This window comes from Electrona antarctica, assembly GCF_951216825.1.
Source record: "Electrona antarctica genome assembly, contig: scaffold_104, whole genome shotgun sequence".
Taxonomy (NCBI): Eukaryota; Metazoa; Chordata; class Actinopteri; order Myctophiformes; family Myctophidae; genus Electrona; species Electrona antarctica.
Genome location: NW_027638064.1, coordinates 239,956 through 257,455, shown reverse-complemented (window position 1 = coordinate 257,455; position 17,500 = coordinate 239,956). Strand labels below are relative to the sequence as shown.

At 42.2% G+C, this 17,500-nt stretch overlaps 1 protein-coding gene across 2 annotated transcripts in view; it reads right to left on the bottom strand.

Annotated features, from left to right (window-relative positions):
• Nucleotides 1-17,500, bottom strand: part of sec63 (SEC63 homolog, protein translocation regulator) — a 72,837-nt gene that overhangs the window by 17,159 nt on the left and 38,178 nt on the right. The window contains exons 10-14 of one of the 2 annotated variants that reach the window (XM_079531325.1): nt 16,581-16,713; nt 13,708-13,800; nt 8,643-8,788; nt 3,673-3,820; nt 244-323 (exon numbers count right to left, since the gene is read on the bottom strand). In XM_079531325.1, coding sequence (XP_079387451.1) covers nt 244-323; nt 3,673-3,820; nt 8,643-8,788; nt 13,708-13,800; nt 16,581-16,713 — 600 coding nt within the window. Of the gene's footprint in view, nt 1-240; nt 324-3,672; nt 3,821-8,642; nt 8,789-13,707; nt 13,801-16,580; nt 16,714-17,500 lie in introns of both variants that reach the window. The other variant, XM_079531324.1, reaches the window with a different exon arrangement.

Here is a 17,500-nt window from a genome sequence, read left to right as displayed (position 1 = left end):
TGACCCCCAGGTGTAAATAGGTAAATTGACCCCCAGGTGTAAACAGGTAAATTGACCCCCAGGTGTAAATAGGTAAATTGACCCCCAGGTGTAAATAGGTAAATTGACCCCCAGGTGTAAACAGGTAAATTGACCCCCAGGTGTAAATAGGTAAATTGACCCCCAGGTGTAAATAGGTAAATTGACCCCCAGGTGTAAATAGGTAAATTGACCCCCAGGTGTAAACAGGGTGTGTCTCACCACCATCCTCTTCCTGTTTAGGGTGACGGTCACCGTGACGATGGATCCTGCTGTGATGTTGTTGCTGTCCTCATCGTCTAGGACTGGAGACAGACAGACAGACAGACAGACAGACAGACAGACAGACAGACAGACAGACAGAACTTTGTGAATACTTTCCTTTCTACCTGGCTCTATTTTGAGAATGTCATGATAGGTAATGTTTAGCTGACATAATGTTTAGCTGACATAATGTTTAGCTGACATAATGACAAAAATGCCGCAGCTCGCTTGGTCTTCAACCAGCCAAAATTCTCACATGTCTCCCCCCTGCTCCGCTCCCTGCACTGGCTCCCGGTCGCTGCCCGCACAGAATACAAAACTCTGATGTTGGCATTTAAAGCAACCAAAGGTATGGCTCCCCCATATCTTGCCAGCATGATTGAACCCTACAAACCCTCCCGCGCACTCAGATCAGCCAACGCAGGGAAGCTGGAAGTACCCTCACTAAAAACGCCGGGACAACGCTCCACACGTCCCAAACTCTTCTCCCTTCTGGCTCCAAAACTGTGGAATGCACTTCCCGTTGCAATCAGAACTGCAGCATCACTCCCGATCTTCCGCCGTAGTCTGAAAACCCACCTTTTCAGACTCCACCATGACCCATAGCACTTACCCTACCCCCCTTAGACAGCACTTCTTAGACTTATATAGCATTTGAAACAGACTTATAGCATGTCATGTAGACAGCACAATAAGTGCATTGTATGTAGTCATAGCACTTCATAGTATATATGTACAGCATAGTATAGCATATATGTATAGTTTATATGTATAGTGTCATTATATAGATATGTTCTAGTTATAGTTTATGGCCCTCATTTATCAACCGTGCGTACGCCAAAATATGGGTGTACGCCGAAATTACCGCAATTTTCGGCATTTACGATTTGCGCCAAAGCATGAATTTCAACTTGAGCCAGGACAAGCATGAATTTCAACTTGAGCCAGGACAAAAATCACGTCTGGTCGGGACACTGACCAGGTCCTGGACCGTCTGTACTTTATACTGGAATATAGAACACTAATATTATAACACTGACCAGGTCCTGGACCGTCTGTACTTTATACTGGAATATAGAACACTAATATTATAACACTGACCAGGTCCTGGACTGTCTGTACTTTATACTGGAATATAGAACACTAATATTATAACACTGACCAGGTCCTGGACCGTCTGTACTTTATACTGGAATATAGAACACTAATATTATAACACTGACCAGGTCCTGGACCGTCCGTACTTTATACTGGAATATAGAACACTAATATTATAACACTGACCAGGTCCTGGACTGTCTGTACTTTATACTGGAATATAGAACACTAATATTATAACACTGACCAGGTCCTGGACTGTCTGTACTTTATACTGGAATATAGAACACTAATATTATAACACTGACCAGGTCCTGGACCGTCCGTACTTTATACTGGAATATAGAACACTAATATTATAACACTGACCAGGTCCTGGACTGTCTGTACTTTATACTGGAATATAGAACACTAATATCGGCATTTACGATTTGCGCCAAAGCATGAATTTCAACTTGAGCCAGGACAAAAATCACGTCTGGTCGGGAGCTGTCGTACGCTTTGTCCTCACCTGTTTTTCTGTCGTAGAACAGCGGAGCAGCATTGTCTGAACTGCTGACACGCTGTCACAGGAATCTAAACATATGTTTTTACTCCTAAAATGTTAATATAAACTGTATGTATATACATGTAAAAAAAAAGAAATAGAAAAAGAGAGATTTCCAACTTTACAAGTAATTAAAATCGCGCAATTAAAAACAATATAACATGTTTACAATGTATTAGTTTGTGCTTAATCAAACAGTGCTTTACTGGCCTTGTTATGCGAGCGCACTTGTGAGATGATTTGGGAGCGCATCGCATGCGGCATGAGCGTGACATCAGATGCCTATAGAATCACTGTGATATTAAAAAAAAAGGCACATGGACTGCACGCCTTTATTTCCAAGTGACAATGACAATCATACAGCTTGCCTATTTGCAATTGTAGCAGGCGTAAGGGGCTTAATCATTCACCATTTAAATAAGCGCTTTGACAGTTCAGATAAAAGCGAGATCATTTTCGGGGGTCGGGAGGGGGGCGTGCGGCCCCTTCCTTCATCCATATGTTTATGATTCGTTCATCAATGATCAAATCACTCCATAAACCTTGATTATGACTGCCTTGACGACATGGTAGCCTATCTCTCATGCAGGCATCACTCACCCACAGGACTTATCACAGCAGTGCGCAGTCTCACTGATCGCCTTCGCCGTGCACTGCGCACGAATGGGTAAAATTATTATAGGCCTACAAACGTATTCCATTCATGGCGATGCGATGCGTCATGTAGCCTTGAGGTGCGTGCGTGCGTGGACATGACAGAAAGGCAAGCGAGGTGAGAGGGAAACAGACAGGGTAGGAGGCCTACAGCTTTATTTAATTCATGCAGGTGTTCGTTCTTTATTTATTTAAGATACAACACACCAGTAAGTTGGGCTTGCAAGTTGCGTGTGCGTGCGTGCGTGCGTGCGTGCGTGCGTGCGTGTGTGTGTGTGTGTATGAGAGAGGGGGGTGAGGCGGGCAGCTAGTTTTCCCTGTATCCATGGTTTCCAGGTCGTATTGCAGTTGTTCATGTCGCAAAAACGAGGGCGAGGCTTGATTTCACAGGGCGTGCCAGATTGATTTCAGCTGTCACATTTATTACTGCTAGGAATGAAATTAGGAAGGATTAGCTGTCTGCGATCACTTTATAAATGCCGACCCGACGTGGGTGTACTACGAATCTTACACTCGAATTTGGGGCAGAATTTACACTCAATTGATAAATGAGGGCCTAGATGTAGTGTCATTATATAGATATGTTCTAGTCACGTTCTTAGCTTACGCATGTTTCGCGATAAATGCATTTTACATATGTGATGTATTCCCATGATTTTTGTTCTTGCTTAATGTCGCTCTGGATTAAGAGCGTCTGCTAAAAGCCTAAATTGTAAATTGTTTAGCTGACATAATGTTTAGCTGACATAATGTTTAGCTGACATAATGTTTAGCTGACATAAGCCTTACAACATTTAATTCACTTTGATGATAAGAGCGCCCCTCACTTCACAGAGGTGCGATTTTTATGAAAGAAAAGCTCGGCAGTTTGAAAGAGGATAATTCAAACTTTCCATACAGCTGCAATATTGGTGAGTTTGACGTTGTTTAATACAATCACAGAGGACTGTTTGGATGTCTGGGCTGTCAAGGCCAGAAAGTACTTTTGTTTTTAACAACTCAGTGGGCGTTCCCGCAAAACCTCCGGGTATGATGATGATGATGATGATTATGATGTCACACGCATAGTGTGTGCGTGTGTGCATACCTACCTTGTAGTTTGGTCTCCATGGTGATGTGAGGGAAGCTTCCCAGCACCGACATCACCTCGTCATATTTCTCCTCCCCGAGGAATCTGAGCATGGAGCGACGATCGCTGTCCTTCACACTGACCAGGTCCTGGACCGTCCGTACTTTATACTGGAATATAGAACACTAATATTATAACACTGACCAGGTCCTGGACCGTCCGTACTTTATACTGGAATATAGAACACTAATATTATAACACTGACCAGGTCCTGGACTGTCTGTACTTTATACTGGAATATAGAACACTAATATTATAACACTGACCAGGTCCTGGACCGTCCGTACTTTATACTGGAATATAGAACACTAATATTATAACACTGACCAGGTCCTGGACCGTCCGTACTTTATACTGGAATATAGAACACTAATATTATAACACTGACCAGGTCCTGGACTGTCTGTACTTTATACTGGAATATAGAACACTAATATTATAACACTGACCAGGTCCTGGACCGTCCGTACTTTATACTGGAATATAGAACACTAATATTATAACACTGACCAGGTCCTGGACCGTCTGTACTTTATACTGGAATATAGAACACTAATATTATAACACTGACCAGGTCCTGGACCGTCCGTACTTTATACTGGAATATAGAACACTAATATTATAACACTGACCAGGTCCTGGACCGTCTGTACTTTATACTGGAATATAGAACACTAATATTATAACACTGACCAGGTCCTGGACTGTCTGTACTTTATACTGGAATATAGAACACTAATATTATAACACTGACCAGGTCCTGGACCGTCTGTACTTTATACTGGAATATAGAACACTAATATTATAACACTGACCAGGTCCTGGACCGTCCGTACTTTATACTGGAATATAGAACACTAATATTATAACACTGACCAGGTCCTGGACTGTCTGTACTTTATACTGGAATATAGAACACTAATATTATAACACTGACCAGGTCCTGGACTGTCTGTACTTTATACTGGAATATAGAACACTAATATTATAACACTGACCAGGTCCTGGACCGTCCGTACTTTATACTGGAATATAGAACACTAATATTATAACACTGACCAGGTCCTGGACTGTCTGTACTTTATACTGGAATATAGAACACTAATATTATAACACTGACCAGGTCCTGGACTGTCTGTACTTTATACTGGAATATAGAACACTAATATTATAACACTGACCAGGTCCTGGACCGTCTGTACTTTATACTGGAATATAGAACACTAATATTATAACACTGACCAGGTCCTGGACTGTCTGTACTTTATACTGGAATATAGAACACTAATATTATAACACTGACCAGGTCCTGGACCGTCCGTACTTTATACTGGAATATAGAACACTAATATTATAACACTGACCAGGTCCTGGACCGTCTGTACTTTATACTGGAATATAGAACACTAATATTATAACACTGACCAGGTCCTGGACTGTCTGTACTTTATACTGGAATATAGAACACTAATATTATAACACTGACCAGGTCCTGGACTGTATGTACTTTATACTGGAATATAGAACACTAATATTATAACACTGACCAGGTCCTGGACTGTCTGTACTTTATACTGGAATATAGAACACTAATATTATAACACTGACCAGGTCCTGGACCGTCTGTACTTTATACTGGAATATAGAACACTAATATTATAACACTGACCAGGTCCTGGACTGTCTGTACTTTATACTGGAATATAGAACACTAATATTATAACACTGACCAGGTCCTGGACTGTATGTACTTTATACTGGAATATAACACACTAATATTATAACACTGACCAGGTCCTGGACTGTATGTACTTTATACTGGAATATAGAACACTAATATTATAACACTGACCAGGTCCTGGACTGTATGTACTTTATACTGGAATATAGAACACTAATATTATAACACTGACCAGGTCCTGGACCGTCCGTACTTTATACTGGAATATAGAACACTAATATTATAACACTGACCAGGTCCTGGACTGTCTGTACTTTATACTGGAATATAGAACACTAATATTATAACACTGACCAGGTCCTGGACCGTCTGTACTTTATACTGGAATATAGAACACTAATATTATAACACTGACCAGGTCCTGGACTGTATGTACTTTATACTGGAATATAACACACTAATATTATAACACTGACCAGGTCCTGGACTGTATGTACTTTATACTGGAATATAGAACACTAATATTATAACACTGACCAGGTCCTGGACCGTCTGTACTTTATACTGGAATATAGAACACTAATATTATAACACTGACCAGGTCCTGGACTGTCTGTACTTTATACTGGAATATAGAACACTAATATTATAACACTGACCAGGTCCTGGACCGTCTGTACTTTATACTGGAATATAGAACACTAATATTATAACACTGACCAGGTCCTGGACTGTATGTACTTTATACTGGAATATAGAACACTAATATTATAACACTGACCAGGTCCTGGACCGTCTGTACTTTATACTGGAATATAGAACACTAATATTATAACACTGACCAGGTCCTGGACTGTCTGTACTTTATACTGGAATATAGAACACTAATATTATAACACTGACCAGGTCCTGGACCGTCTGTACTTTATACTGGAATATAACACACTAATATTATAACACTGACCAGGTCCTGGACTGTATGTACTTTATACTGGAATATAGAACACTAATATTATAACACTGACCAGGTCCTGGACCGTCTGTACTTTATACTGGAATATAGAACACTAATATTATAACACTGACCAGGTCCTGGACTGTCTGTACTTTATACTGGAATATAGAACACTAATATTATAACACTGACCAGGTCCTGGACTGTATGTACTTTATACTGGAATATAGAACACTAATATTATAACACTGACCAGGTCCTGGACTGTCTGTACTTTATACTGGAATATAGAACACTAATATTATAACACTGACCAGGTCCTGGACCGTCTGTACTTTATACTGGAATATAGAACACTAATATTATAACACTGACCAGGTCCTGGACTGTCTGTACTTTATACTGGAACATAGAACACTAATATTATAACACTGACCAGGTCCTGGACTGTCTGTACTTTATACTGGAATATAACACACTAATATTATAACACTGACCAGGTCCTGGACTGTATGTACTTTATACTGGAATATAGAACACTAATATTATAACACTGACCAGGTCCTGGACCGTATGTACTTTATACTGGAATATAGAACACTAATATTATAACACTGACCAGGTCCTGGACTGTATGTACTTTATACTGGAATATAGAACACTAATATTATAACACTGACCAGGTCCTGGACCGTCTGTACTTTATACTGGAATATAACACACTAATATTATAACACTGACCAGGTCCTGGACTGTATGTACTTTATACTGGAATATAGAACACTAATATTATAACACTGACCAGGTCCTGGACTGTCTGTACTTTATACTGGAATATAGAACACTAATATTATAACACTGACCAGGTCCTGGACTGTCTGTACTTTATACTGGAATATAGAACACTAATATTATAACACTGACCAGGTCCTGGACCGTCTGTACTTTATACTGGAATATAACACACTAATATTATAACACTGACCAGGTCCTGGACTGTATGTACTTTATACTGGAATATAGAACACTAATATTATAACACTGACCAGGTCCTGGACCGTCTGTACTTTATACTGGAATATAGAACACTAATATTATAACACTGACCAGGTCCTGGACTGTCTGTACTTTATACTGGAATATAGAACACTAATATTATAACACTGACCAGGTCCTGGACCGTCTGTACTTTATACTGGAATATAGAACACTAATATTATAACACTGACCAGGTCCTGGACCGTCTGTACTTTATACTGGAATATAGAACACTAATATTATAACACTGACCAGGTCCTGGACCGTCTGTACTTTATACTGGAATATAGAACACTAATATTATAACACTGACCAGGTCCTGGACCGTCTGTACTTTATACTGGAATATAACACACTAATATTATAACACTGACCAGGTCCTGGACTGTCTGTACTTTATACTGGAACATAGAACACTAATATTATAACACTGACCAGGTCCTGGACTGTATGTACTTTATACTGGAATATAACACACTAATATTATAACACTGACCAGGTCCTGGACTGTCTGTACTTTATACTGGAACATAGAACACTAATATTATAACACTGACCAGGTCCTGGACTGTATGTACTTTATACTGGAACATAGAACACTAATATTATAACACTGACCAGGTCCTGGACTGTCTGTACTTTATACTGGAACATAGAACACTAATATTATAACACTGACCAGGTCCTGGACCGTCTGTACTTTATACTGGAATATAGAACACTAATATTATAACACTGACCAGGTCCTGGACTGTCTGTACTTTATACTGGAACATAGAACACTAATATTATAACACTGACCAGGTCCTGGACTGTATGTACTTTATACTGGAATATAGAACACTAATATTATAACACTGACCAGGTCCTGGACCGTCTGTACTTTATACTGGAATATAGAACACTAATATTATAACACTGACCAGGTCCTGGACCGTCTGTACTTTATACTGGAATATAGAACACTAATATTATAACACTGACCAGGTCCTGGACTGTCTGTACTTTATACTGGAATATAGAACACTAATATTATAACACTGACCAGGTCCTGGACTGTATGTACTTTATACTGGAATATAGAACACTATAAAACACACACACACACACACACACACACACACACACACACACACACACACACACACACACACACACACACACACACACACACACACACACACACACACACACACACACACACACACACACACACACACACACACACACACACACACACACACACACACACACACACCTTCTTGGAGATGCAGTATCGGAGGTGTTCCTCCTCAAAGTGGGGCAGCTGCAGCAGAGGAGACTTGGTCTCCTGAAGACCCTGAACGATCATCTGGGTCAGCTTCATACAGTTCTCTATGGAGACCAGGCGAGGAGCGTGGAACCCTGCGCACGCACACACACACACACACACTGAGTCAGTTCTCTATGGAGACCAGGCGAGGAGCGTGGAACCCTGCGCACACACACACACACACACACACACACACACACACACACACACACACACACACACACTAGGGCATTCACTAAAAAATCGATTTATCGATTTATCGATTTCATTAACACAAGTCGATTCAGATTAGGAGTCGTCGAAAGTAAAAAAAAAAAAAAAAAAAAAGAAGTTTTCCCCATATCATATGTTTTGCTCTGTGTGCGTGCGTACAGAATTAAAACTGTAGCATTGATTATTGTCACGGACAGAAGTCAATCCTTGGTTTCTGTTGTGTTTGAACAATAATAGCAATTCAAAACCACACCTCCAGTCGCTGTCATAAGAACGGGAGGTGCGCTCATGAACACGGCAGCAGAGCCTGTTTGTGCACGGCTGCACGCGCACCTGCAGCCCATCAAGTATAATTTATGCTTCGTCCCGCGATGGTGTCGCGCACGCAGACCTCTACGCTCACAACAGTCGCATCTGCGATGCGATGTGAGCTTGTATATCAGCTGTTCTCTGTGCGCAACACTGTTGGGAATTGATTACATGAAACAGTCACCCGTGCGCCCAGTCCCAATGTTTGTAAACAAATAATTGGTCTATTAGTTTGCATTGCATTCAGAAGTTCAGAACGCGCCCTTAATTAAAAACCAACTGCAGCTGTGTATGTGGCTCTCAGCGCGCGGTGTCCCACTATTGACTGGCTGAATTTGAAGTTTGAACTGCGCTGCGTCAGAGAAGTAACAGATAGAAGCACGCAAACTTTATCCCCAAACGATATCCCCCTCACCTCCATGCTGGAAATAAAACGTCTGGCTTTCCGAGGCTACATCCGTGCTGACGCAATGACTCCTGTTTCTGGTTTAGCTTTACGCGCGGGGCACATCATATGAACCTCTCCGTCTCCGGTCAGTGCGGTCCGGGTTGTTGTTTATTTGCATGGCTCAGAAAATAAGTAACAAACTAACATGAGAACGTTATCGAGTTGGAGGGGAAGGAGGAGGAGGAGAAGGTTCACGTGGAAGGTAATGCAGATTGTATTCTGACTAGAATTTCGCCGCCCTTCGGGCGGCTCATCCTAGTTCCGTTGCAGCGCAATGGGAAGAAGGAAATTGCGAGATTTGACAGACTCCACTTCATGTTTCAGCTGTGTTTTTAAACCCAGTATTGTGCCCTTCACATGTATTAACGGATGGGTATTATTATTATTTGTTGTATTTTATTTTCACATCAAAGCAAATTAAAGTAAATTAAAATAAGCACACATGAAACTGCTTTTTACTGTTTTGGTTTACTTACAATAAGTTAGTGTTTTTGGAAACCAAAAGATGTTGAGAATGGAGCAGAACATACTGTAGTATATTTTTGTGGGGACCTTGACTGCATTATAGTAGGCCTACAATGTTTTGGATTGCAGTGACCCCACATTGTTTCTTCGGGAACAATATTTGTAGTTACAATGAGGGCTACATGAGCCGAAGGGAGAGAAACACGTCGCCTCTCTCCAGTCCGTGCGTGGCTGAATAACAACGGATCGCATCGCTGACTGACATAAAGGCACAGTTACAATTCAGAGGCACTTCAATAAGAAAACTCAACTAATAACGCTTGTGTGTGTTAATCTGCCCGATGCTGACGTCACGTTAGTATATAATGTTTAGATTGTTTTCCTCTTGTACATGCGTTTGTGGGCACAGTGGCAGGGGGTGAAAAGGCGATTTGTCCCATGGTGTGCACTGCGCAACTGTGCAGTGTAAAACATGCTGAAATGAAACCACACACACACACACACACAGTCACTCAGTCACAAATCCTCCACAGTGTGATTACGTGTCTGCAGTGACACTGATGCGAGGTTACAATGAGTCCGTGGTGTGGTGAGACTGGGAAAGGAATAATGCGCGGAAGACCTTGGCATCCGACTGCGCGCGTTGTGTCGATGAGATGGGCGCGTTGGGAAATACCGCACCGAAGCACACTCGCCTATTAGTTTGCATTGCATTTGCACAGTGCGCTCAGTGCGATAATTCCGAACGTGGCCGTTGTGGGTGTGTGTGTGTGGCTCATAGAGTATATATATACTGGCTGGCTGGCTGGTCTGTGTTTGGCTGCGTGGGGATCGCCATGTGAGGGGGCTAGCCAATAAGGGCCCTGTGTTGCATGTGGAGAATTGTGTAGGTTAGTGTGTGTGGTGTAGCCGAACGGGGTGGTGAGAACATGAGGGGGATGTAGCACAGCAATCGGTGACCCCTACATTAAGCTGTGTTGCTCCCAAGATGCAGTGCAAATGCGTGTTGTAGCAACCGTAGCCAATGGGAAAACAGGATGCAGTGTTGCCAGGTCCGCGAATTGTAAGCGAGTTGTAAGTAGCGTGTTGAATGGCATTTTTTCTGGGGTTGTTTTCATAGACCTGGCAACAAATTAGGCGGGGGTGTCGGTGCTTGTGGCGTGTTTGTGTTTATTATTGATATTGATGTTGTTTGTGAGTGTGGACGGGAGGCGGCTCTAGTGGCAGTGCAATGACAATTTTTACGCGGGTGTTGTTGAGTGTGGCCGTGCGGCGCGACATGAGGAGATAGCCGTGGATCGACACGGAGGGTAAGGCTGTGTCGTGTTAGTGTGTTGTTGCAGTGTGTGTTGCAGCGTGTTGCAGCGTGTCAGTGACGTAGTAGCTGGTGACTTTATTTTCCTGGTGTGGGCACACGTTTTGGGCACACCTTTTCAAATGTATAATAGATGACTGCCACTAGTGTTAATGTTATATTTTGTATTGTGTACTTCTCGGGCCGCTGTGCTGCGCTGTGCTGCTGCGCTGCTGCTGGCGCTGTGTGCCAATGATGCCCCTCTCCTGTTGTGTTCTCTTTTCTGGTCTGTGTACCAGTGTGCGACGCACACACTGTTTTAGTATTTACTATTATAGTTTTATGTTTTGATAATCAGCGCTTTGCCATATAGATGATACATACACTGTGCCATATTGGCACAGTGTATGTATCCCCCCCCCCCTCATACAAAACGATAAATCGACTCAACTTCGACTTTACTGTCTGACAAGTCGACTTGGAAAAATCTCAAGTCGTTAATGCCCTAACACACACACACTGAGTCAGTTCTCTATGGAGACCAGGCGGCGCGCGCGCGCACGCACGCACGCACACACACACACACAAAATGGTGCATTTATATAGCCCTTTCATCAAAGGTGCTTTACATAGATTCACACACCGATGGCGGAGGAAACCATGCAAGGCACCAAGCTGCACATCAGGAGCAATCAGGGGTTCAGAGTCTTGCTCAAGGACACTTCGACACCGACTCTGGGGGAGCCCACAGGGATCGAACCGGGAACCCTTGCGGTTCCCGTCGGGCCACTCTTACCGCTGATCCACAGCCGCCCCACGCACGTTCACATTCACATCAAACCCATTATGACGTGTGTTGCCAAATGTTGAGAGAGAAACAAGCAACCAGGTCCATGAAAACAAGCCCAACAGAAGTGACTACAGCTAGTTGTAGATAGCTGATCTACAAGCTCACAAAGAGCAGCTAGATGTAGATATCTGATCTACAAGCTCACAAAGAGCAGCTAGTTGTAGATATCTGATCTACAAGCTCACAAAGAGCCACAAAATAATTTGAATATTTTAACACAATTACACTTTAGAAACAAGACCAAATAAACAACTACACTTTAGAAACAAGACCAAATAAACAACTACGCTTTAGAAACAAGACCAAATAAACAACTACACTTTAGAAACAAGACCAAATAAACAACTACACTTTAGAAACAAGACCAAATAAACACTACACTTTAGAAACAAGACCAAATAAACACTACACTTTAGAAACAAGACCAAATAAACACTACACTTTAGAAACAAGACCAAATAAACAACTACACTTTAGAAACAAGACCAAATAAACACTACACTTTAGAAACAAGACCAAATAAACAACTACACTTTAGAAACAAGACCAAATAAACAACTACACTTTAGAAACAAGACCAAATAAACAACTACACTTTAGAAACAAGACCAAATAAACAACTACACTTTAGAAACAAGACCAAATAAACAACTACACTTTAGAAACAAGACCAAATAAACACTACACTTTAGAAACAAGACCAAATAAACAACTACACTTTAGAAACAAGACCAAATAAACAACTACACTTTAGAAACAAGACCAAATAAACAACTACACTTTAGAAACAAGACCAAATAAACAACTACACTTTAGAAACAAGACCAAATAAACAACTACACTTTAGAAACAAGACCAAATAAACAACCACACTTTAGAAACAAGACCAAATAAACAACTACACTTTAGAAACAAGACCAAATAAACAACCACACTTTAGAAACAAGACCAAATAAACTACACTTTAGAAACAAGACCAAATAAACAACTACACTTTAGAAACAAGACCAAAGAAACAACTACACTTTAGAAACAAGACCAAAGAAACAACTACACTTTAGAAACAAGACCAAATAAACAACTACACTTTAGAAACAAGACCAAATAAACAACTACACTTTAGAAACAAGACCAAATAAACAACTACACTTTAGAAACAAGACCAAATAAACAACCACACTTTAGAAACAAGACCAAATAAACAACTACACTTTAGAAACAAGACCAAATAAACAACTACACTTTAGAAACAAGACCAAATAAACAACTACACTTTAGAAACAAGACCAAATAAACAACTACACTTTAGAAACAAGACCAAAAGACAGAAACGATCGGTACTGTGTACAGGTTTGAGTGCGCGTGCCTGTGTGTCTTAGCTTGCATTTTAGAGTGTGTGCACGCATGTGTGAGTGTGTGTGCGTGCGTGTACCTCCTCTGCTATTGGCCATCATGGTCAGCTGACAGCCCACGTTGACCATCTCCTGAAGAAGCGCTGGACTCTTCCTCACCACAAACCTTTGATCTGGACACAACACACACACACACACACACACACACACACACACACACACACACACACACACACACACACACACACACACACACACACACACACACACACACACACACACACACACACACACACACACACACACACACACACACACACACACACACACACACTAAATACATAAACCTGGTCTGGAAGAGAGACGACAACCACACACACATTCATTAAATGTGTGTGTAGCTTGAGAACTTTCTCAAGCTAAATGAGGATAAGACAGAAGTTCTCATAATCGGTTCTAGTGAGCAGAAATAATCAATAATAAGCAGACTTGGCAACCTGACTGTAGAAAGTAACAGTACAGTAAAGAACTTGGGGTCATTATTGATTCTGAATTGAATTTTAATTCACACATTAATCATGTTACCAAGATTGCTTTTTTCCACCTTAGAAATATTGCACGAATCGGAGCCTATTTGTCATTGGACGATGCAAAAACGCTAATCCACGCCTTTGTCTTTTTTCGGCTTGATTTAACTGCAATGAACTTTTTTCTGGACTGCCAAAGAAAACAACCGACAGATTACAGTTATAACTAACTACAACTACAAAATGCAGCAGCCAGAGTTTGAATTAGAACTAAGATGAGAGAACATATTACTCCAGTTTTAGCTTCACTGCACCTGCTTCCGGTTGTTTTTAGGATTGATTTTAAAAACAATTAAGTTTATAAAGCTCTCAATGGTCTCGCACCTTCCTACCTACATGACTGCCTTATGTCCCAAACCTTCCTACCTACATGACTGCCTTATGTCCCAAACCTTCCTACCTACATGACTGCCTGTCTAAATATGTCCCAAACCTTCCTACCTACATGACTGCCTGCCAAAATATGTCCCAAACCTTCCTACCTACATGACTGCCTGCCAAAATATGTCCCAAACCTTCCTACCTACATGACTGCCTGCCAAAATATGTCCCAAACCTTCCTACCTACATGACTGCCTGCCAAAATATGTCCCAAACCTTCCTACCTACATGACTGCCTGTCTAAATATGTCCCAAACCTTCCTACCTACATGACTGCCTGCCAAAATATGTCCCAAACCTTCCTACCTACATGACTGCCTGCCTAAATATGTCCCAAATCTTCCTACCTACATGACTGCCTGTCTAAATATGTCCCAAACCTTCCTACCTACATGACTGCCTGCCTAAATATGTCCCAAACCTTCCTACCTACATGACTGCCTGTCTAAATATGTCCCAAACCTTCCTACCTACATGACTGCCTGTCTAAATATGTCCCAAACCTTCCTACCTACATGACTGCCTGCCTAAATATGTCCCAAACCTTCCTACCTACATGACTGCCTGTCTAAATATGTCCCAAACCTTCCTACCTACATGACTGCCTGCCTAAATATGTCCCAAACCTTCCTACCTACATGACTGCCTGCCTAAATATGTCCCAAACCGCCCCCCTAAGGTCTTCCACTGCTGGCCTGCTCGCTTTGCCTAAAAAAATGGTAACTAAAAAATACGGGGAAGCAGCTTTTTGCTTCTAGGGGCCAACGGCGTGGAACAAACTCCCACTGTACCTTCGACAGGCAGCCTCTGGAGACATTTTTAAAGCACAGCTCAAGACCCACTTCTACACCCTTGCTTTTAATTGATCTTTTAATGTTGTGTTATTCATGTCCTCACTGTATTGCATCACTGCTCTGGTTTTTAATGTTGTGTTATTCATGTCTTCACTGTATTGCATCACTGCTCTGGTTTTGTAATGTTTATGCCTTGCTTTTCTTTTCTTTCTTCCTCCATTGCTCTGTAAAGCACTTTGAGCTGCCTTTCATGTCATGAAAGGTGCTATACCATTATTATTATTACTATTAAATACATTTTGGTACAATTATTAAATTCCTGAGAACCGAGATGACTGGAGAGAGAGAGAGAGAGAGAGAGAGAGAGAGAGAGAGAGAGAGAGAGGACATATTCGGTATTTTAGTCCGGGTCATTTTGTAGTCCTACGTTACGTCCGGGTCATTTTGTAGTCCTACGTTACGTCCGGGTCATTTTGTAGTCCTACGTTACAAAGTCAAAGTCAAAGTCAAAGTCATACGATTTGTCACACACGTTACCGCAGTGAAATTTGTTCTCCGCATTTGACCCATCTCTTGGAGCGGTTGAGCCACAGCCAAGGAGAGGTGAGCTGCAGCGTGCGCCGCGCTCGGGAATCATTTGATTAGTAGATTTGACCCCCAATCCAACCCTTTGATGCTGAGTGTCAAGCAGGGAGGCATTGGGTCCCATTTTTACAGTCTTTGGTATGACCCGGCCGGGGATCGAACCCCGACCTCCCAGTTTCAGGGCGGACACTCTAACCACAAGGCCACTGTCTGGTTGACTCTGGCCTTCAGACCTATAAAACAGCCTGGCCTTCAGACTGTACCTTCGTCTATGTGGTCAGACAGCTCCATGCGGGCCAGGACCAGGACCAGAACCAGGACTCTGGCCTGGCCTTCAGACTGTACCTTCGTCTATGTGGTCAGACAGATCCATGCGGGCCAGGTGAGCCAGAACCAGGACTCTGGCCTGCATGGCCTTCAGACTGTACCCTCGTCTATGTGGTCAGACAGATCCATGCGGGCCAGGTGAGCCAGAACCAGGACTCTGGCCTTCAGACCTATAAAACAGCCTGGCCTTCAGACTGTACCTTCGTCTATGTGGTCAGACAGATCCATGCGGGCCAGGTGAGCCAGAACCAGGACTCTGGCCTGGCCTTCAGACTGTACCTTCGTCTATGTGGTCAGACAGATCCATGCGGGCCAGGTGAGCCAGAACCAGGACTCTGGCCTTCAGACTGTACGGGTAGCAGAACGGAGGCTCCTTCTTCTTCACGTTGATGTTCCCCAGCTCACGGATCAGCTGCAGGACGCAAGGAACACACACACACACACACACACACACACGCACGCACACACACGCACACACACACACGCACGCACGCACGCACGCACACACACAGTTGGCGGATCAACTGCACGTCAGGAAGGAAGCTAACAGTTGGTGATATGCTAGACGTCAGGACATTGAAATAACCCATTTAGGCTTGACGTCGAAATAAATACATTTAAAAAGTCTTCTAAATCCTGACAGTTTTTTCTGAAATACCTCATGTTTCTGTATCAGTGGTGTTCAATATTTCATGTCAAGGACTCAAAATAATATATGTATTTGGCCGCCGACGCAACAGATAAAAACTAGACTAAAATGTCAGGAAGGGACTAGTGGACAAGAGATCCAGTGAGTCATTTTACACTTGGTTGCATGCTGAAAATAGCAGATATACAAGCTCGCAACGCTTGTAGATCTGCTATTTTCATTTAAACATGACTGAAGCTAAATTAAATTGTACTCAAGAGTAAAACTAAGACTATGAATCTAGTTTGCATTAATGAGGATTTAGTTGACACAATGAAATAAAATGGCGATAGTATTCCGTGTGGGGCAGACGGCCTGTCACCGCCAGATTTGGGAGAGCAGCGCAGCTTTGTTGTTGCGAGGAAAGCAGTAAAATGAGACTTTCGTGGTTGTTTTCGTCTCAGATTTAGTCCGACGGAGCGTCACAGTATAACTCTATGGGGACACAAAAGCGACACAAAGTAGGACCCGAATGTATCTCAGGAGGGGGCGCTCACGTCACAGCTAAAAT